Here is a 23,321-nt window from a genome sequence, read left to right as displayed (position 1 = left end):
TGGCCTCTCAGAGTTGGTAAGACAACTCCCACCTGTTTATGCTCTCTGTATGTGTGTATATATATCTCCTCAATATATGTTCCATTCTATATGCATCCGAAGAAGTGGGCTGTAGTCCACAAAAGCTTATGCTCTAATAAATTTGTTAGTCTCTAAGGTGCCACAAGTACTCCTGTTCTTCTTTTTGCGGATACAGACTAACACGGCTGCTACTCTGAAACCTGTCAAATTGCTTCAAGGAACATGGGCCCTCTGACTCCACTTCCACTGATCATGATACAGTCTATTTCAGAGACTGATAAATACCATAAGCAACTTTCTATTATTGCCAGTGTCTCCACACAGGCCACTTACAAGTTCAAAACATTTCTTATTACTTTTACAGCTGGGTTTGATCACTTCCCAGTTAGTTTACTAATGGAAAAAGAAGGGTCAGTAGATCATTGACAGTTTGCAACAATACGGGCTTCATTCACGACAGCTTCTGGTTTTACCAGAGTGGAGGTCCTCAATGCAGAAAGTGCACCCGAAAGGAGATGAGGGACACACAGGACATTCACAGATCTTTCTATAGCAGGCATCTGCCAACGTAATCTGAAAAGTGGGCAGCAATGGCCGGGGAAGGCGGGCATGGCCAGTGAACCAGACAATGCACTGACTCACAACATACTTCAAAGCAGTGTCATTAGCAGCAGAGCCCCGGAAAATGATTTCTCTTTCCCAGGCCCAGAAATATCTGTGATGGCATACGGGGGCTCAATTTACACCGCATGCTATTGGGGTAAAACTCAATCCTATAAGGACTAGATCTCAGACTGGCAGCCACCACTTTCGCTACATTGTTGATTCTTCTCATCATTTTCTTTATATGGACTGCATACCAGAGCTGAAAAAAAAGCTGCAAAGGCAATACATGCCCCTATAATTCAATTTCTAGATCCACCTGATCATTCTGCAAAGCATGTATGAGCAAGAGTGACTCTGGAAAGCTTTATGTATATATATCCTGTGTGTGTGTGCTTTGTTATTATGGTTGAAATTGAGACTGAGTTTGTCAGACTACTAACCTAAAGTAGTAGGCTTTCTTAAAGCTCTAGGAAGATATCAAATACAAATGGTGTACCGAGCTTAGTAGCAGGCCTTCTGAGCTTGTAAAAATTGAAATGTTCTCATACACTGACTAGAGCAGGTATTTTATAACACAAACACTAAATCCTATGTCATTGGGGACTCAGGAATCAGACCAATGGATCGAATAATTAGACCACTCATCTAAACTACAGACACTAACACAAACAGAAGACTATCAAAGCAACTGCCTGAGTTGTGTCACGTGATTTCTGTATGACTAAAGAAGGCAGCATTTTGAGATTTTTCTCTGACTTCAAGACACATTTTTTCCTGTAGTAGTGGGTAGAAACACCCAGTGAATATTAAAAATAAAACCACAGATGAAAAAGCCAAGAAAGAATACAACATGGTGTCTTTTAAAAAATTCATGTTATTGTTTTTGAAATGATTTTGCTTAAAGATGGTTGGTTTTGCTCTCCCACAACTGTAGATGACTGACACTCAAGGTGCAATAAGATGGGTGACCCAGAAAATGAAAATGACTATAAGAGTTTCAAACAGAACCTCATTTATGAAGACTATTAACCTACTTTGAAAAGACTTACTCAGATATATTTAAGATGAAATTTTAAAAGTGATGCCATTTCTGAATATCTAATTCAAAGCATCTCAAAAGCAATGATCATAGCAAATGAAAGTTATGTTACCCATCATTCACTTCTTCTCCCAGAGCTCAAAGACACAGAACGGAGGGAACAAACAGAAAACTAAAACTACAGAAGGGCTGGAGTATATTAAAAATAGACAACACTCCTAGTACTTTTCTAAATTTGAAACTGGTCTTGAAAAGTACAGGTGTTCTGATACAGAAGCCCCCTGTACACTCGCAGGTGCCAGGAGAAATGATTTTTACACATATAAGTAAGCCAAGATGAAGAAAAAGGAAATATATCCAAAGTGTGTATCTTTCTGGCTGCAATATGTGACTGGATGGCTTTATCTACTTGTATCTGAGCTACTGTGAATAGCTAATAGCCCAACACCATAGCAATTATAAAATACCATAGCTATGGTTTAACTAGGTGATCAGGGATATTTTTAATTGCGAATAGCTGCTCTGATTGCACCAAGTCAGCAGCTTTAAGAAGTTAACATGAAAGAAAATACTGGTTTGTAAACAGTTTATTGTTGTTCAAGGCTAAATTCCTTAGAGGGACACTGTCAGGTCAAACTGATGCAACATTTACATTTTTAAAAACAAACTTTTACAAAGTCTAAATCCAACAGAAATAGTATGTTTTTACTGTTGTCATTATTTCTTTGGTTTCTTTGTAATTCTAGTACAAATAGATTTTTAAACAAATACACATTTCCCTATTGTAGTTGACATCCAAACATTGCAGCACTGTGCTTAAAGAAACTGAATATGAAACTGATTAGAACCTGACTATAAACAAAACTGAAAATTTCAGTGAAATGTAAATTAGATTTTTATTATTTCTGCTTTGGTAATCTATGCTGTTATTGGTGATAGATATAGGAAAGGAATTTTTTCTTGAAAATATTCCTTTCCTATGATTTTAAAACATGCATTTCTGTTAAATTTTGCTCATGATCCTGTAAATGCTTAAGCACATATGTAACTTTATTCATATGGATAGTCCCATTAAGGCCTTCCTATTTTAGGAAAATACATCATCTTAGAAAATGTGTTAGCTAAAGCATTGTAACTAACATGATATTAAACACAATTTTGCCCTTAGGGAGGACAAAGAGCTCCATTTCAAAACATGTCAGTAGGTCGTGGCTACCCCTAGTTGACCCCTTGTTAGAAAATCAGAAACTCTATCGCTTTTAAAGTTTCATCTTAAGACATGTTTGCCTGGGTAGCTGTGAGCTAACCAGGGTAGCTGTGAGCAGCTAACATGTTTAAATATGACTGCATTGGTCCACACTAAAGGCTCAACTACTTTCTACGTAAGTAGAAAATGTTAGTTAGCACATTGTCTAACAGTCATTTTTTCCATTGTAGACAAAGCCATCAAAGTCAATGGGGCTCTTCACATGAGTAAAGTTAGAGACACACTTAAGAATTTGTAGGATCCGGGACGGTATTTCCATTGCAGTACAATTACAACAAAGTCATTTATCTTTACATTAGTAAAGAAAGGAAATAAGAAATATATTTTTATTGAAAACACTGTCTGGGGCTATCCACATTGTGCAATTGGGCATTGCCTACAACTGATTTCATTTTCATTATATTGCACTGACAGCACAGTCATTTATCTTTTTTCAGCTCTCTCTCCTTTTATCTCTCTTCCTTATGTTTCTGTATTTTTTCCTCTCTCATGCATTGTTGCTGAATGCTGATGAGCATAAAATGGTACAAAATTCCAGTCAGTTTCTTTCAGGTGATAAGTTAACGTACTGAACATCCAATCTTTTCATTTTGGGGTTCCCATACACGTTGGATAAGTGATACATATTTTTCTGGTACTAGCCAGATACACCTCTACCCCGATATAATGCTGTCCTTGAGAGCCAAAAAATCTTACCGCGTTATAGGTGAAACCGCGTTATATTGAACTTGTTTTGATCTGCTGGAGCGCGCAGCTCCCCCCTCTCCCCCTCCCCGGAGTGCTGCTTTCCCGCGTTATATCCAAATTCGTGTTATATCGGATCGCATTCTGTTGGGGTAGAGGTGTATATAGATTTGTTAAATTCTTCAGTAGCTTTCCATTTCTAGCCTAGATGGAATTTTCAAGCAACAATTATATGTTTTGTTTTGGGGGTTTTTTTATTCCTATTAACTTTGTGTTAAGGAGATATGGGACTTCACTGTGAATGCAGCTGGGGATGTGGTAATGAAATGAAATTAGTGTCCAGTGTGACAATAAAAAGAATTTTCCACACCAAAAAAAAAATCAATTTTAGTGTTTTATTTGTGTTAAAGATATTTGTACAGTATAGAATTTGTAGCACGTCTGCAGCAACCCAGGAATGAGGTAGGAAATTTAAGAAAAAAAATCTGCCCACTTCTCTTTACTTAGTATTCAGTGCATTCACGTCTGTGCTGCATTATATTCTGCCAGCAACCTATGTATAATGAAAAGATACACTAGTCTCGGCTCAGGCCTAGCCAGACTGGCCCATCTGGCCCAAGCATTTCAAGATCTTTACAACAACGAAAATAAAATCAGAGGCCTACATTTTCAAAAGCAACTAGTGGTTTTGGGTGACCCAGTTGGGACATCTTCAAGAGGTCTGACTTTCAGAGGGCATTTCTGAAAATGAGAACCCTTTAAGGAGTCTAAATTTGGGCACAAAAAATTGAAAATTTAGCCCAGAAAACTCTAAATATGTATTGCATATTTTTATAATTGGTTGGAGGTTTTAAAGAAACCATCATTTCTCTCCTCCTCCACCTACCCTACTCCTAAAATAGTTTTAAAGTAATTAAACATTCAACTAATACCTGTAAGAAACTTTTTCTTAATTGCTTAATATTTTTATCATGCAATTTTACACTCAGTGGGAATTCTGATTGAGTAAAGACTGCAAGAATGAGCCCTAAATAATATTTAGGTTATACTGACTAAAACATGTATATATAGGATTGATAAAGTGGGTCACATTTGTCCATGGCAGAAGTTGGCTCAAAAACACTGAAGTTAATAGATTTGAACCTGCTTACCCAGCAGTGACTTGGATTCTATGTCCCTTAACTAACAAAGTCTGTTCACAGCTGCCTTTATAGTCTTAACTCACTGTATTGTGCCTACATACTGAAATGGTCTGAGATTCATCTTCAATATTACCATGGGTGCGAGGGCTGGCCGTAAGCCTCTCCTAAATATCACCTACTGACTAGCCAGGTCAGCTCAAGCAAAACTGGTGATTCCTGCCAAGTTATTTGAAAAAGTCCCCATTACAAAACAGAAGATTCAACTGCCACTCCCCTACTTGTCCTATACTTTTCTGCCATGCCAGCAAAATCAGGAGTAATAAATAAGTAATAAGTAATGTATCCACAATTGGTGTGTGTGTGTTTGGAGAGAGTTAGTGAATATGGTTGATGGTGGTTTCTTGTTAAACAGGAGGATGAGTACCTTTCAGAGACAGGATAAAGAAAGAAAGAGAAAGAGATCACAATCCCCTAAATGTGCTTGAGTTGTAATCAACACATAGCTCTCTGTCAGCATGAAGCAGTTCAAGAGACCAGATGTTGGAAGGCGGCCACAGTACTATTAGAGGAAAAGAGCCAGTCTAAGGGCTGGTCCACACTAACCCCACACTTCGAACTAAGATACACAACTTCAGCTACGTGAATAACGTAGCTGAAGTCGAAGTATCTTAGTTTGAACTTACCGCGGGTCCACACGCGGCAGGCAGGCTCCCCCGTCGACTCTGCGTACTCCTCTCACGGAGCAGGAGTACCGGTGTCGACAGCGAGCACTTCCGGGATCGATCCCAGAAGATTGATTGCTTACCACCGGACCCGGAGGTAAGTATAGACGTACCCTAAGAATCACCAGCAAGGAGGGGTCAAAATTGTGGTGAGGGAGCTCAAAAAGTAGTGATAAGCACTTGAACTTAGAATTGTTTACCAGAACCAATCATCAAGACTTCAGTAGGTTTGCCCATTGCTAGTATATGACCCACTGTATCTGAAAAGAAACATCTTTTACAGCAGATCGTTCTTGTAGCAAAGTCCCAGTGTGGCTGCTTCCTGGATTTCAGCATATATGTGCCAAAAAGTAGCATCAATCATGCAACCTCAACATGGGGATGGGTTGAATAATTTAACACTCACCCATCTCTGGTACCATTACAGTACATATGTATCTACAATACAGTGCTCTGTATATTTCTTTTTACCCATCAACGCATAAATATGAACTATGACAATTAGCATCTCCATATAACCAGCTGTATTATGATTCACTAATCCTTTTTTCCTTACAATACTTTGCAGTAGCGTAATCATTCTTCAATCCTGTGTGAGTCATCGGAGTATTTTGTAGTAAAGACAAATGTTATAATATGCCCTATTGTAACCATGCAAATTACAAATCTTCATTTCCATACATATTTTTGCTTTCTGTTTTTTTTCTGCTGCTCAAGCAGCTTTCATGTATATACTAGTGGGAGTTTCACAAAGTTGTTTCCCAGTAATTCTGAGAGTGGGCCCTCACCAACTTCTTTTACTAGCTGTCAAAGGAAGGTCCTGCCTAATGAAGAGCTTCAAAATCACAGTTTTGAGATTTTTCAACAGCTTCTTAATCCCAGGCCACTACTCTTCACTAAAAAGTCCGCCCCCCATCCTCTTCCTCCTTCCTCATGCACATTATTGGGCTAGATCATGACACAACATCACTGATACAGGACTACATATCCTCAGAGGCTGTGAAGATTGTCCAGACTACATGCCCTGGTGTGTTCATGCATAGTGTTGAATGATTGCTCCTCTAGGGATGGGTCAGTTGATGTGCAAGACCTCTGGTTGCATTTCAGACTTGCTTTTCTACACCAATGCATGATGTACTCCCTGACGAGCAACTGTTCTGCTGCCCTGCCATGTTCATTTCAATACACCCTTGCTGTGTTCTCACAGATGGCTTTTTCTGTTTGCCAGTAAAAAATGTAGTAGTGTTTACTCTACCTCACAATGTTTTCTACATTAGGACCTAAAAAATATTTGTTACTAATTTGTTTCCCAATGCATAGATTACAATATAATTGTAGATCTTCTGCTCCCATTAACTAAACACAACAGCCAAAAATTCCAATTGAGCCCAATTGCCTTATCCCTGAGAATAAATACTAGCCAGTTCTAAGCAAAACAATCCCTACCTTGGCTTTTTTCAACATGAGAATGAAATACTGCTCCACAGATCATGGGTTAAAGAGCAGATCATGATAAAGATACTAAAAAACACAGCCACTTCGGGAATTCTAACTAAATCTCTGCTAGAGAAAAGAAAATATTTCTGGATGAGGTTCCAAAAGAGCACCTGCTATGTCTTCCAAAAATATACTAGATATAGAGAGATAACAAAGACCCCATTTCTCAGTAATAACCAGTATAGCAGGAATGTTTTAAAAAAAATTTATGTGCAACAATATGTGCACACTTTTGCATGAACCAGAATTGCAGACACAAAATGCTCATTCAAGTCAGGGATTTGCAAACACATACCTTTGTATAAATTCAACCTTGAGTTCAGCATACACAACTTGGGCATGTGCTCATAGGAGTGTTTCTAATAAAGGACAAAAGTCTACTAGTGGTTCTGCTGACAGGTGATTTAAATAAAGTCTATTGGGGGCAGAAACACTCATCTGATATTATTTGAGATTATTCCATTTTCTATCTCCAGAACTGCATGTCTACCACATTTCAAATGGGAATGCATGGGGAAAAAACACATAGGTTGGTCAAAAAGGGTAAACCTAGTTTTGGCCATTGCTCATTCAGTTTCCATAGTCTGAAAACCATTTAGCAAAACTGCATTTCAGTACGGTACATTATTTTATACATTCAATGGGAAATGTTGCCCTTTACACCTTCTGTGAGGTAGAGCTGGTTAGAAATTACATACATTTATATTATTATACATTATATACATATTCTATATATGCTACTGTAAATGAACCAATGCACTTTAGTTTGCATTAATATTACTAATTTGGATATCTGGTTTAGATACTGTATAATTGTATATTAATTACTTGGGTTCGACAAAAAAAAATTCTGACAACTTTCTCACAGGTATAAAATTGGCTCCCATTTGTTCTTGGTATTTAAAGGGAAACTATCAATACACTCCAGAGCACTATAAAATTTAAAGTGTGTAGAAACACTCCTCAGTATAAATGTAGTAAGACATGATCTGCTGCTGTTCAGCCACGTGCTGTGATCCAGTTAGCTCTACATAGTTGAGTAGGTATATGAATAAACAGATGGGAGACCTCCAAGGAGCATATAGATGGTGCTGAAAGTGAGGCTAATAATTCAAGAGGTGGAACTCTGTCCTTTGGGCTAATGCCAATCATGTATTAATTCAGTTGCTTCCGTCTTTGGAATTAGAACTCAAACTGAGGTTTCAGCCAGTTATGGCCATTAAAACTACCCAGCACTTTTTGTAAAAGAAGAGGATTACAGAGGTGTACCAGCCAAATGTCAATGTAGGTAATTACATTCTGCCTTCTAGATCCCCTGAGCAGTTTCAAATGAATATGGTATTATTCTTAACATCCTGTCCTAAACTGCTAAACAGCCCTGCTGAATGCTGTGAAAGAACTGCTGTGTTAAAACCTTGTGGCAGGTTTCAGTGGTATTTGGAGTGATCAGTATATATCTATTACCCTACCTGCTCATTTATTAAAAATATGGGATTTACTACTTTCTGTGGCATGAGGCTAGGATTTATGAATGTGCCTCTATAGCTCTGTAAAGTTAAAGGTTACACAAATCCTCCTCATCTAAACTAATCTCTACATGATTTGATGAAGTCTCCAACCCAGGAACTAAATAATATCTGACATTAGTTACAATATATAACTTGTTGACAAATATTTTTCAGGATAATCCAGGGTGGGATAACTTTTTTTTTTTTTTTTTTTTTTTACACTTTAAGCCCCTTGTCTTTCAGCAGAAACATAATCTGTTTCAGATAATGCTGCTCCAAGTAAGAACACAACAGGCTCAATTCTCAGTTCTGGCTGCTTTCTCAACAACACAAAGGAGCCAGAAAGCTACCCTAAAAGGAGCAGCTCAGGATTTCCCCTGACACAGGGGAATCCTTTCCTTGGGTGGAACAAAGCCAGCATAGCCAGTTCTATGCCACCTGTCCCCACCTTGTGTGTAGGGGGTATGCCATGGATGGGAGGGGATGGGCAAAGTGCATGGCACTCTGTCAGATCATCAGCTGCTTCAGTTGTTGTTACACCAGAGACTGAAAAGACCTCAGAACAACCTTTCCCCTCATTCTCTCCCCACAGCTGCATAGCGTTTACACTGAATAAAAAAAAACATGCGCAAGTGTAGCCTCAGATATAGGGTTAGGTTATCGAATGAACACCGGCTGGGAGAATCTGCAAACCATTCCACCAGCTGTCCCTGCACTTTGTAAATTTACAGCTGTGATAGGAAAGAAATCATTAAAAGTTGTGCCAGCCTCACTGCACATAAAGATCTGCAAACAGGTAGCTACATTGTGACGCCCTCCCAGGTGGATGAATTTTACTCACAGAGTTTACAAAAGTTATACAGTTGCATCCGTAACAATAAAATAAAATACATAATAAAAATGGAGAAGCTCCTCAGCCGGTGTAAACAGGCATGTCTCCACTGAATGCAGAATATTTCCGAGCACAGCTTCAGAGGAAAATGTACATATTCATCCTACTTGTACTCAAAAATAACTAGACAGCTTTAAAAAAAAAAATCATGTTGGACAGAAGTCAAGCCTAGAATTTAGACTGAACAGTGATTGTTACAGAAGCTCAAGTGACTCAAAAGGAGTTAGAATGTAAACAATTATGCATCCCTAACTCCAGGGATCATTGACGCCATGCTACAAAAAACAAATATCCTCAATTCCTGTATGAAAAGTATGATTTAAAACATACTGAAACGTTGGAGGAGAGACTGCTTTATAAATAAATAAAAGCACACATCACTCTCCTGCCTCACAAATACTGTATCTGTCACTCAAATAGATGTCAGCTAAGACACCTGCCTAAGCATTTCCATTTTCACTCTATAGAATAAAGTTGCTGTAGGTGCACACGATAACATTGGTTTGACAGACAGATGTTCATGCTGGTGCAGGAATGTGCTCACCTTCATGTTGTCCTGGGGTGAGATCTTTCCTAAAGATTACGTTTTGCTTCACTTTTGCTTTTATAGAAAGAGTTTGGCTCACACAGAAACCTTTAGATTCATGTATCTAGCTAAAAGCCTGATCCATTTCTGACTGATGTCAATAGCAAAACTCAGGTTGCTACAGTGGAAGCAGGACCGAGACCTTAGATAATGAGTGAGTGATGTCAAATAATCTGGTACTTCAGTAGAATATAAAAGAACTAAGGAAGCATAAAGGGACACTATAGAAAAGGCATAGTATGATACACCCACAGCCAGAATGCTTGCATTTTACTGAGCACTGTATTGTCACAGCTGGGCCTGAGCAAATAGATTTTTTTCAGTTTGCTGTCAGTCCTAAAAAAAAAAAAAAAAAAAAAAACCACAAAAAAAAAAATTTCCCGTCTCAACCAAAAACCAATTTTTTTCCAAATTTTCAGCAAACTGGAAAGTAGAAAAAAATCCTTTTGGGTTCAACAAACATTATATTGGACCTGAAATGAAACATTTCATTTTGATTTTGAGTTTTTTAATGTCTTAATTTTTTTTAATAAAAGGAAATTTCTAAACAAAAAGTCAATTCAAATACAAAATTTGAAAAAGTTCTCAACATTATTTTCTGAATTTTTTTCTGAACAAAACAATTCAATGAAATTGACATGAATTCATGAATTATTTCAGTGTGACTGAATCTGCATTTTTCACCAAATACTGGTTCAGTTGAAAAATTTTGCCCAGCTGCAGTCACAGCCTTTACTCAGCTTCACAGTGGAACAACAGAGAATAAGGGCCCCCACTTGCTCCCCTGCTCAGATTGTGACTCCAGAGGTGGAGAAAACAGGGACTCTCTTCTACACTTCGTGAGTAAATGGACAAGGAGAAGGTGGGAAATGGAAGGTGCCCTGGCTCCGCCCCCACTACTCACCAGCCAGAGTAGATGGCCAGGTACCCAGAGGGGAGTAAACTGGCCCATTAAGTAAGGTGAAATAATTTACTCCACTCTCCACAGAGGAAGGGGGAAATAGGGAAGGAATTGTGGATAAGTTTCAATCTATCCTCTGGTCTGCTCCTGATGGTTGTGTGCCACATGCCACCCCTTATTAAGGGCCAGTTTTAAAGATACAGCCTACCCTGAAGTGGGAAGCTGATCTGTGTTTGTCACATACTTTTCTTGCTACTATTTGCTTGGCTACAGGATTTAATGCAACATACCTTATGTATCCCATAGAGCAGCTGGTCTTGGCTGCCAAAAAATAAAAGTGGAATTTCACAGTTTCCTTTTCGTAAGTCTTTCTATTCAATGACATTCATTTCAGAAAGCTGCAGAGAATTTATGTTAATAAACTAAATTTCACATTTAAATACTGCATGTGCCACAAATGCTGACCCGGGAGATTTTTTAAAAGAGTAAGCACTATATATGTACAGTATTTTCCTGGTGCATTCAACTTGCAAATTCAACCAGAAATCAATAACAACAGATTACAAGTTTGCAATTTATGTTTTTTAAAGGATGCCCTTGCATATTCAGTTTAACATGGGTGCTGATCAGAGGTTTCTGTTTGTTCATGGCTTGGGAATTTTTTTAGCCCACTTCTTATTTAAAAATTAATGTACTAACAGTCTTTTTTCAATATACCTGCATGAAATAAAACAGTGGACAAAGGTGGATGTGGTAAAATTTCTAGGATTACAATTCCTTGTGTTAATGTCTTAGGGCTCTATCCCATTTAAGTTAACAGAACTACTTATGGAAGTAAGTACTACACCTGGCAAAAAGTGTATACAGCATCAAGCCCTTTTTATTGTTGTTTTATAATCACTCAGTATTAATCAGTAGAAAGACACAAGGACCTGTGTGTTTATATTTTTAGTTCAATATTACTTTAGAAGTGCCATGCTTACAAAAGTTTATTAACCATAGTCCTTATAAAATTTTTGGTTTCTAATGAAAGCCTTTTGAGAAAAAAACATTTTTTGAAGGCCAATGAATAAACAAATATACTACCACAGGTCTATTAGTGCCCTAGTACATGGGAAGATTAGGATTTAAAATCTACAAGGCTACCAACTTTTAGAAATCAATCTGGTACCTTACAGAGATACCTGGCTTATATGTAGGGCCCTACCAAATTCATGGTCCATTTAGATCAATTTTACGGTCATGGAATTTTTTAAATTGTAAATTTCATAATTTCAGCTATTTAAAATTACATGGTGTTGTAATTATAGGGATCATGACCCAAAAAGGATCGCAAAGTTATTGTAGGGAGGTTGTGGTACTGCTACCCTTACTTCTGTGCTGCTGCTGATGGCGGACTGCCTTCAGAGCTGGGCAGCTGGTGAGCAGCGGCTGCTGGCTGGGAGCCCAGCTCTGAAGGCAGAGCCACTGCCAGCAGCAGCACAGAAGTAAGAATGGCATGAAATGGTATTGCCACCCTTACTTCTGTGCTGCTGCTTACAGAGCTGGGCCCTCAGTCAGCAGCCACCACTCTCCAGCCACCCAGCTCTGAAAGCAGTGCAGAAGTAAGGGTGGCAATACCGCGACCCGCTTAAAATAACCTTGTGACTCCCCTGCAATTCCCTTTTGCATCAGGAGCCCTAATTTGAGGAACACTGGTCTCCTCTGTGAAATCTGTATAGTATAGGTTAAAAGTACACAAAAGACCAGATTTCACAGGGGGGGAGACCAGATTTCACAGTACGTGACAGGTTTTTCATGGCCGTGAATTTGGTAGGTCCCTACTTATATGTTGATCTGATACACATGTGGCCTCCCACTGGTTAGTGATGAGCTAACAAAAGTTTATCTTTTGTTTAAATATGGGCCTAAGAGGTAAAGTTCAGGTCAGAAACTGAACAAAATTAAAGGAAGGGGTAAATCTGGGGGTTTGGTTCAGGCCAAGCTCTGTTGTTGACAGTCCATTGGATTTCTCTGCTGTAACTGATTTTCTCACCCATGAAATATCATTTGCTCTATTATTTATTTATCATTATCAAAGCAATAGTATCTGATGGAGAGGGCATTTTCTGGGCGTTAATAACTGCCAGCTGGAGATGAGGGCCTAAGGCAAAGCCTCAGGCCTTTAACCATGGCAAGTCATTAATTGATAGGAAATACCTGACCCTGAGGTCACTATTGCTATTATATTAAAATATTAACATTTTTAAAATCTAAAGGAATTCCTGTTATATTCATTGGAAAGTTAAACATTGAATTTTACAAGACCATAGCTATGGGATTCTGTTTAGAGTACTTTTTTTTCTTAACTGCTAATGACTAACACAGTAACCCGTGGGAAAGCAGGACATATGCTGGATATCTTATTAAGGTGGCATTATTTGTTGCTTATGAATAATACAGTATTATTGAAATAATGTCTGTGACTAACCAATAGTTTATTTTATAGCTAGTGGCAGTAATACAGTGTGGTAGCACAACCCAAGAGCAGGGCAGCATTTTTTTCAGCATGCCTCATCTCAAATTTTCTTACCTAGATAGCAGTTTTCTGTCAGGTAAAATTGCTCTTTGCTGATGCTCCATAGCTGGCGTCACTAGGAGGACAGTGAAATACTTTACACTGAAGCCAAATAGCAATCCAGCAGAGTTTACTTCAGAGTGCAGAACTGCAACTTCTCTGCCCAAAGCCATGCTAATGCCCATAGACAACTGGTGCCTCCCCATGCAGGGAGGGGCACTTTACCCTGCATGCCCCCACGATGTGTCACCTCTACTCACACCTCATCTTGTCCCCTCAGCCAACCTGTTGGTCAGGATCCACAACAGAACAGTTTTGGAAAGGGAGTGGGGGCAACAACAAAAAAAGCCACACTGTTTTCTCCTGGCTGAACTCACTCCAAAAGCTGTTCTTCTCTCTACCCTCACTGACTAGTCAGATCCCCACCTGCTTCCTACTGTTCTTCTCTCTCCCTATCTGCCCCAGTGCTGCTCCTATTTATCTAGTGCCTCCTCTCCTATTCCAGTTGCATTCTTTCCTCACTTTGCTCCTCTCCATACTCAGTCCCCCTGTGAGCAGCAGTCACTCAAGCACTTGTAAGCCACTAGGCTGTACTCCACCCAGGGGCGACCGAAACTCCTTAAAAATGGAAGGCCCACCAGCCCCCGAACCATAGCCCCACCACCTTGCACTGCCCCTTCCTCCTGAGGCCCAACCCCTGTGCTGCCCTTTCTCCCCAAGGCCCCACCCCTGCTTCCCTCTGAGGCTCTGCTCCCAAGCCATTTCTTCCTCCGAGGCTCCACCTTCTGCTCGCTCCTCTCCACCCCTCTCCTCTTGTCGCTCACCCTTATAGCCAGTAAATGATCTGGTGGTCACTTTTAAAAGTGATGCGATCCTAGCCCCCTGGCCCGCCCTGTTCCAGTGCCCCTGACTCCACCCACCTTCCATGAGCAACAGGGTGGAAGAAAAGCTTCCCAATACCTTCCCTTCCCGGCTGTAAAGGAATCCATATCACCAGCTAATACCTCCCGGTCTGTAAACAATTACCCATCCCCCCCACTTGGAGTGAAGGGCAGGAAGCTGGCAGAGAGAAGTGAGAAAGGAAGTCAGTGGAGTGTGGCTGGGGAGTGGCATGCAGGAGGGAGTGTGTTTCTATGTCTATCTGACTGAGGAGGAAGAACAAAGAGAAAGAGAGGGCTGGGGAGAAGAAGGCACAGGAGAGAGTGAAGAGGAATGGGAAGGTGGCCAGAAGAAAGAAAGAAATATCACAGGGATGAGAGAAGAAAAAGAAATTGCAAGGAACTGAGGGGATGACGGCAAGACAACAACGAAGAAGGGAGGGACTTATGGGAATGTCAGGGATGGTGCAATATGGCCCTGAATAGACCTCAGGATTTTCCCCTTAAAAATGGTAAGTGGTGTATATTTGATATTGTGAGAATTATAGAGTCAGAGAGTTTAAGGCCAGAAGGGACCACTAGATCATTTAACCCTGTGTATCACAAGCCACCAAACCATCCAGCACCCACACACTAAACCAAGGTATTATAGCCCTCAGGAGATTAAATTATTGTGTGTTACAGGCAGAGAACAGGAGGGACTGAGGTGCACCAGTGTCCAAGGCCCCTGCAGTGGCAGGGAACTCATTAAGTGAAATGATCCTGGCAAGTGACCCAAATCCCATGCAGAGGAAGGCAAAAACGGTCACGGCAAATCTGAATTGAGGGAAAATTCCTTCCCAACTCCACATATGGCCATCAGTTAGACCCTGAGCATGTGAACAAGATCCATCCAGCCAAACACCTGAGAAAAAGAATGGTCAGTGCCACCTTAGAGCATTAGTCATTTCCGATCCCTTCCTGACCAGCTAAAACCCTGAAGCATGAGATTTTTAGGAACATTAGACAAAAACCAGAAGGGACCCTCAAGGCTGCTCAGCCCTTTCCTCACCTTCACAAGCAATCCCATCACACATTTCTACTCATAAATTTGTCCAGCACTCTCTTAAAAGTAATGAAGTTGTTTGCTCCCACAATGCCAATTGGGAGGCTGTTCCAGAACCTCATGGCTCTGATGGCTAGAAAATGTATTCTAATTTCCAGCCAGAAGTGTGTAATTATCTAACAAAATTCAGACAGTACAAGGTATGTGGAGAATGTAATGTTTAAAGGTTGTTCTAGTGGATCTTTCTGGATTATACACTTAAGCAGAAGAAGAGAAAGGGCTTCACTGTGGTTTAAAAGAAACTCCACAATTTCTGTATTTTTCCTTGCAAGGCTCACAGCATGCAATCACTACATCATACAGACTTATAACATCCAAAGAGATGACTTTGTTTCTGAAAAATGTGCTCTGGAATGGACTCTGGTCAGGCCTCATGTGGACTGAACTTTTATGCTAATTGCTCACATGGACTGAACTGTGCTCCTGAAAGCCTGGCTTCCCTTGATTCCTTGTTTTCAAATGCATATTAGTCTTTGTAATGTACAACGATGACTAAATGTGTGAGTGTGTGCATGTAATAAGTGACATTTCATAATTAGTAGCAATTTTCATTTTATTGTTTAGGAATGGGCTACTTTAGCTACTCAAAGTTAATTTCCATTTAAGATTAAATTAAAACCTGTGATGGAATCCATTATCAGGCCATGTGCATTGACCTGGCTTGAAAGGCATTTGGATATTGGAATGTCATTCTTTCAGAGGGAGGTTCAACTACGAATGCTTGATCCCTTTTTTAGTATGAAGCCAGCTGTTAATGTAACTTTTATTCTTTAGGAAGTTTTAATTGCCCTTGATCCTAACCAGAAAGTGTTCAGTACAGCAAGACTAATCCATAAGAACAGAAGAGGCATCTTATTTATTTGAATGCTGTCAAGTCACAAAAGACAATATTTTTTCAGATGTTTTGTGAATTGAAATTGAGTTCAATAAAGTATCGACTGACAGTACTTGAGGAGTGAAGTTCTTTATTTATGCACAGAAAAACCATCACATAAGTTGCGCCAGTTGAAGCAAGATTCCTTAAATTGGGAAAGTGCTTCAACACTAGCACTAGGTGAATTTCCTTGACTATCTATTCATGTTTGTAAGTGAATTTACCTTGGTCACGCTTTTGTGCACAGTTTCTATTAACATTTCAGTGACTCTATTTTACTGGCAAAATTGTTGTGAAGAAAAAACTTTCAAATTTGCATGTGCCCGTGTTTGGGAAAAACAAATGTTAAATGCACCCTGGATGTGCCTGTGCATTCTTTAAATTGAGGGTATAGAAACAATAACACAGCTTATTTTAGCAATCACATTGAAATAATACAGCTCAAATATGAAATATTTGCAATCATTCCACACCATAAAAATGCAGAAAGATTTGTTCAATAAGTATGAATAAAAATAAACTGAAGGTGCTCAAGCTCTCATATATTACTTGAGCTGAAAAAGAATCTAAATTTATTTAATGAATTATTCAGTGTAAATCAGTCCCTCAGGTCTGCTCACTTCTCAAGCACTAAGATACCACAGAGATGGGTGCAGTATAAATGACGAGCACAAGAGAAAAAACATTGAACAGGTGGAACCATCCTCTGGGCTGAGAGAGTATCTCAGCATACCTGGCTGTCCAGTCCTGTCCTCTCTGCTGAGACTGCCAACAAGGGTGCTGTAGCGAGGAGGCATGGCCTCCCTCAGACACAGATGCGGAGGGAATGCCGCAAGCCACCTGATGGGTGGAGCCAGGAAGGCCACGCACCACACACCGGAAGCAGAGGGACAGAACAGGAAGGGTAAGTATAAAAGGCTGGCTGAGCAGCTCATTGAGGAGGGAGCTGCCGAAGGAGACAGATGCTTCTTCCCTGCTGCTGGAGAGGGGTGCCAAGGAGAAGCGTTGCTGCCCCAGAGACCAGCCTGAGCTTCCAGAGAGCCCTGTCACTCCAGAACTTGAGGAACTGCTGTTGCCACCCTTGGCAGTGTATTCCGGGGAGACTGAGGATGACCTCTGGACACAGGTACACCCAAGGGGAAGAATAGGAAGCAGCCCAGGGAAACCAAGCAATAGTCTGGTCGAGAGCTGGCCTGATACAGGCTCAGCGTGTTGCGGGCGGATCCCCACTAACCCAGTGGTGGATCATTCTGCCAGTGTTAGGGCCTTGGGCTGGAACGCGGTGGACTTGAGCGGGCCCATGTCCCCCCTGCCACCCCATCCTCAGGGAGGCAGTACTCCCCTTCCTCAGGCGTCCCAACCTGAGCCCCATAGACTGTGAGTGGCGCTCACCACTACCTGGGCCCCAATCTAGCCCTCTGCTTTTAAACGATGAATCTATTTTTGTTATGCAGATTAGTTTGGCAAGAGCAAGCAATTTTTCTGCAAATTCAACAGAAAATCTAAATTGACAGTATTTTGAAATCTATTTAGCTGACAGAATTTCTCATGTATATTTTGGCTTGTGATACAATTCTGCTGTACTTGATATTTGTAAACAAAAACAAAACTGACATAAAGGATTTTTTTTAAAGGCAGCAGCTCAAGCAACCGTGTCATAATCAGAAATCACAACTCTCGGAACTGTTTCCTTCAACCTGAGACTCCAAGTGAGGAGTGCAGGAAAAGTCACGCTTTTAAGCAAGAGATCTAAGCAGGAAAGTGCATTTCCACAACTTTGTGCCCGCAAACAGCATACCAAACTATGCATCACTATTGAAGGATGGTCATTGGAACTACATCGGTATTATTGCACACTCTCTGTATGTTGCTCGATGATTGTTAAATTGAAAAGGCCAGAGAAAAGTTCAAAAAGAAAACTTTAGAAAAAAAAAATTAAGCCTAAATACAGTAATGTACTTACAGGCTTAAAGTCTTCTCAGGAAACTTGTCCTGGTGAGGTAGCATATTCTGAAATGTATCAGACATGCCAAAACATCAGGAAAAGTTAAAAACAGAACAAAGGCTCATTATTCTGAAATAAACAAGAAACTTTATAAGTGTTAAACAAGCAAGTACTCTAAGCGCTGCTGGTATCATGTTTCCTTACAAAAAGCAAGAATTTTCTAAGAACAATGCAGAACCCAAAGGTGTAGCATTAAATATACTTACTACAACCCCATTCTTAGTGGTAGTCTCCCGGTATGTGAAGTTGCACACTGCCCAAGCCAGGTAATATGTGGACATGAGAGGGGTCTGCGAAAAGTGATCCGTAACCCATCCATCTTCTTCAAAAACAGAAGTTTCCACTGGCATATTGGACAAAGATAAATAGGTTGCTTGATGCTTGATGCTGATTTTGAAAGTGGCCTTGTAGATGGGCTCATCAAAGCAAGGAAAGGCTTTTCTGGCATGAGTAGGAGAAAACTGTGTAACACCAAGAAATCTGGAACACAAACAAAAAGAAAAAAAAGACATTACTGATTATGTGCAGTGCTTGAGTCATGGACATACTACATGATATTGCTAGAATATGGTAGTTTACCAAAATAAACACAACTAAACTCTTAGAAGCAGCAAAGCACAATCCATGTACTACATACTTCTCATCCTAATAGTTCTGCTTTGATGTAGTTGTTCTTGGCATAAATTCTCTCCACATGTACTATAATGCAATCCATGTAATATAATGAGACACAAATTTGCTAGAAACAACTTTACAGACATCACACTGATATTCAATAAAATACTCTCCCTTCTATTTTTACTTTGTTTTCTGCCTCCACAGTTTTGTTCAGCAATATATGAAAAAGGTAACCACTATTGGTGTGCAATGTAAAACAAATAAGCAGAGTCTTCAGTTAAATCTAGGATTTAATGACCTTCAGGGATCTCACTGTGGTTTCAAATACTGATAAGAAAACTCTGCCTTTCTTTGGACATAATAATATATGTTCACTTAGCAGACCCCAGAGGATCATTATTTTCCACTGCTGATTATTTGTGTATTAATTGCATGTAGCTCTTTGAATCACACAACAATCTATTAGTGTTGTAACTACAGAAGTCCAATCAGACGCATTCTGTTTATGTGGGCTTTGCAAGTTTACATACCTAAGCAAGCAATTCAGCTTCTACAAGTAAGGATGCTTTTCAGTCTTTTCCCAATAAATTTCATGAAAGAAAAACAATCAACTTAAGAGGCGACAAATGATCTCTTAGAAATATCTTAAAGAAAAAAAGGCATTTGAAATATGCTGTACAGAAAAAGAGACCTATACATTTTAATAATGCCACACATACAAGTGTCTTTTCTTTGAAACTGTATAGACTTAGATCCCGATCCTGCAAAGGGACACTTGTGCGGAGACCCTTACACCTACATTCAGGGAAAAATCCACCAATGTTGGTCTCTTTGAAGGAACAGAACCTACGTTTACATTTTCAGGGTATCCTTTATATTTTACATGTATGGATTATGAGTGGGATGGCAGTATGGTGTCATGGCATGTCAAATAGTAATATGAATATTGATTGGTTATGTGATTGTAAAGACAGGACATATGTGGCTAGTTTGAATGCTAATGGTTGCTTAACTAGTCATTTTCCGGATTTTTAATGAATGTGTTGATGGGAAATGCCCTTGAGAAACCTTAACTATAAGGTAAAAGTTTTTTGTGAGTGGATATCTATTTGATCCAATAAAGACAGTGGAAAGCCCTTGTAATCTTTTCAACTTAAAATAGAGTACTATTCTGCAACATGATTTTCTGTAATTCTGATGGAGCAAAAATAAGATAAGTACTTTACACACTTTAATTTTTAGTATTTACTGACTGAGCTTTTTGACTTTTTGGCTTAGAGCATTTATAAGAGTAACACAGAATTAAGTTACTGGCAGTTTTATGACACTTTTTTCTTACCATAATAGTATTAAGCCTAATATGTGACTTTTCAAATAAACAAATATGCAGTCATGTAAAATATGATGTTTCACAATGAGATTATGACCGATTTTCATAACAGCTAATCTTGTAAAAGGTTGGCACCTCTTATGTCAGTCAGACTTTTATCAGTCTTTCATCCAAAAATCAAAGTCTTATTTGGTTAAAAATTACTGAATATTTTGGAAGGAGTACACTGTATTGTGGCTTTCTCGTCTCATTATTAATGAGGGGTTAGTAAATTCAAATATTGGGTCAAGTGTTGCTCTCAGTTACACCAATAATAACTCAGATAAACTCTATTGACTTCAGTTGCATTACTCTGGATTTACATCATCTTAACAGAGCAGAATTTGTCCAATAAAGAAATTTACTTTGCCTCATTTAGTCCACTTGCTTAAAATGGGCCTGATTCTGAATTCTTTTAACACCTAAAATACCCAAGAAATTCAACAGGAATTTTGAGTTAACATGGAAGGCAGGACTTGAGCTTGTTGTTAGTAAAGCTAGGACTAATGAACTTTCTTCTCTAATTAACAATTTTAATGAGCTCAGACCCACAGGTAAATGCATGCTCAGGGAATTCTACACTCATTCTGACAATGTCTAAATGAGGAAACACTGTTTCAACAGACTAGCATCTAAAGAATGTTAAGAGAGCATCAATGAAATCTTTAAGGGAATGGAAAATCTCTTAGTCTAATAAAAACTACTGATGAATTCTGCATCGTGTTTTTTTTAAATAGCAAGATGTGCATTACTGTATATTTCATTACATTCAATACAATATTGTAAATATGCCAAACTTTACCAATAATAATAAAACAATACATGCACTTAAAAGGTGCCCATCACCACGGTATCTGGACTCCTATGTTATACTGGAAAAAAAACAGTTGAAATTTCTCTGATTCCTGAAGATTAAACTGAGTATGTATATAAGACAATGTATACGTTTTCTCCTAAAGAACAAAGAAATGAGATAAAGATGCAGAATTTCTCTAGCGTACAGAGATCATAGAATAGCTCGGATGTTTTGCCACCTCTCTCTCTACATACCGTCCTTGGGCACTGCCATTTTTATCTTATAATTCCCAGAAATATCGCCATCAAAAGTTATACTTCCAGGAATGAAAGCCTCACAGCTTGTCTATTCAGCATCCCCATGACAGTAATTTGCAGGTATTTTAATTCCATCTCATCTATTAAAGAAAGACATGCGTTTCCTCAACAACTCGTCTATTTTGACATCTTGGTTGCTATAAGAAAGAGGAATCAATGTGTTTGTTTTGTCTGAAAATGGTAAGGAATTGATTTCATTTCATTTATGCAGAAGTTAAATAATCATCTCAGTTATTATAACATGCTGCAGAAACTATGCATTAATGTTTGTTGGATACTGCCAATAAATTACAGTGCATGATTGAAATGATGATACAAAATATTTTGTATCATTTCACTTTCATTTTAGCATTTTATTAAAGGTACAATAACTTCAGTGAGAAAGTTAACACTTTCATAGTACTGCCAACATTTCTGACTGATTTACGGCTTTCATCTATGGAGTCAAAAAGTAAGTGTACTGACTTCCTCCTCTATCTAAGGGGCGGGTGGGGGGTGGAACAATAAAACCATCTACGAAAGCCTTGTTGTGCTTGTGAAGTCGCACAGTTAACCAGAGCTATTCCCCTCACATACGTGAGTGAAAAATTATGTCTACAGTCCTTTTACAGCAACCACTACTCCAATGATGTTGCTATACTTTTCAATCAAATATAAGGATGTCAAAAAGTTAAAGCAAAGGTCTAGTGGAACATCAAGATCCCACATAACTTAAGAGAAGCTATGTTATCATATGCTATAGTAGAAATTGGTCTAACTTTCAGACTTATGAAACATCTATATATATTAATCAAAATGCAAATTACTACTTTGCAGGAAAACATTTTGAACAATGACATCCTATTGTTTAGAGTGTATATTTTATATATATTAAGGCATTAAGTCTTTGTGACATTTCAAAAAGAAAAGCAGTACTTCTATTAAACACCTAAAACTATAACAAGTTTTGGTTACAGTTTTAAAATACATATTCTATTAAACCAAAACATAAATGAGCAGGATCCTAAATTGCTATAAATAACCATCATTTCATTGACTTCAGTGGCATCATACTTCTTTACACAAGCTGAGAATCTAGCCCAATATAATTGGGTCAATGAAGTGTATTTACAGTAGAGAGTGATTCATGATCTGAATAATCATGTTATGAGAGTAGAGTACTATATATTATATAGTTTGACACACAATTATCTTACTTCTAACAAACATTCGACTGTAAATACTTGATCATACTTGGTGCAAAAGTATTATAACTGTGCTACAATTACTCTTTTGAAATATTATATTGTATATGTAAGTTTCCTTTAATTATTTTCAACAAAGCTAAAATGTTCAGAAGTGAGATAATTATGTGAACTTTGTCTTTTTCATTTATTTATGTAATAAAGTGAATTCCTTTTCAACATTTCATTTTGTTACAGAATCAAAGAGCTGAACAAACTAGAAGAATGCTGATTACTTCAGCCACAGTCTTGATCAGGTAAGAGGCAGCATCCTTTTCTACAACTGAGCTCTGCAAAAATGTCATTTTACTTTGGTTTGATGACAAATCACACAATTGTAACGCTAACCCTCGCTGGGATTCTAACATCAGTCCATTTAAAATTATCAGCAACAAAAGCATGCTTTAATCAGGGGGATGTTGACATAATTGAATTGGGGGGGGGGTCTTTTTCTGTCTTCCTTACTTTTTTGGCCTACTATCCCTCATGTAAACTCTTTGCTCAGCATGCAATATCAAAGAAATTATTATGTTTAGAGAGAGAGAATCTGTAACTAGGATTTTCAATGGCAGACAGCTTAAAAATAAATAAATTCTGGGAGCCCGGTAACATAACTATCAGGAAGTCAGTACCGCTTTCTTTATTACTTAGATTGTAAGATCTTTGGGGTAGGGACCCTCTTTTTCTTCACTTTTTGCAGCGCCGAGCACAACC

The 23,321-nt window shown here is 38.8% G+C and overlaps 1 protein-coding gene across 2 annotated transcripts in view; it reads right to left on the bottom strand.

The window, feature by feature from the left end:
• Positions 1-23,321, bottom strand: part of TRHDE (thyrotropin releasing hormone degrading enzyme) — a 302,627-nt gene that overhangs the window by 275,742 nt on the left and 3,564 nt on the right. For both annotated transcript variants that reach the window (XR_004645855.1, XM_034771582.1), the window contains exon 2: positions 18,491-18,764. Coding sequence is in view for 1 of the 2 variants with exons in the window: in XM_034771582.1 (XP_034627473.1) it covers positions 18,491-18,764 (274 nt within the window). In the remaining variant the exon portion in view is untranslated. The remainder of the gene's footprint in view (positions 1-18,490; positions 18,765-23,321) is intronic.

Source organism: Trachemys scripta, chromosome 1, assembly GCF_013100865.1.
Source record: "Trachemys scripta elegans isolate TJP31775 chromosome 1, CAS_Tse_1.0, whole genome shotgun sequence".
NCBI classification, from domain to species: domain Eukaryota; kingdom Metazoa; phylum Chordata; order Testudines; family Emydidae; genus Trachemys; species Trachemys scripta.
Note: the sequence above shows the minus strand (reverse complement) of the source record. Positions and strands in the feature narration are given on the sequence as shown.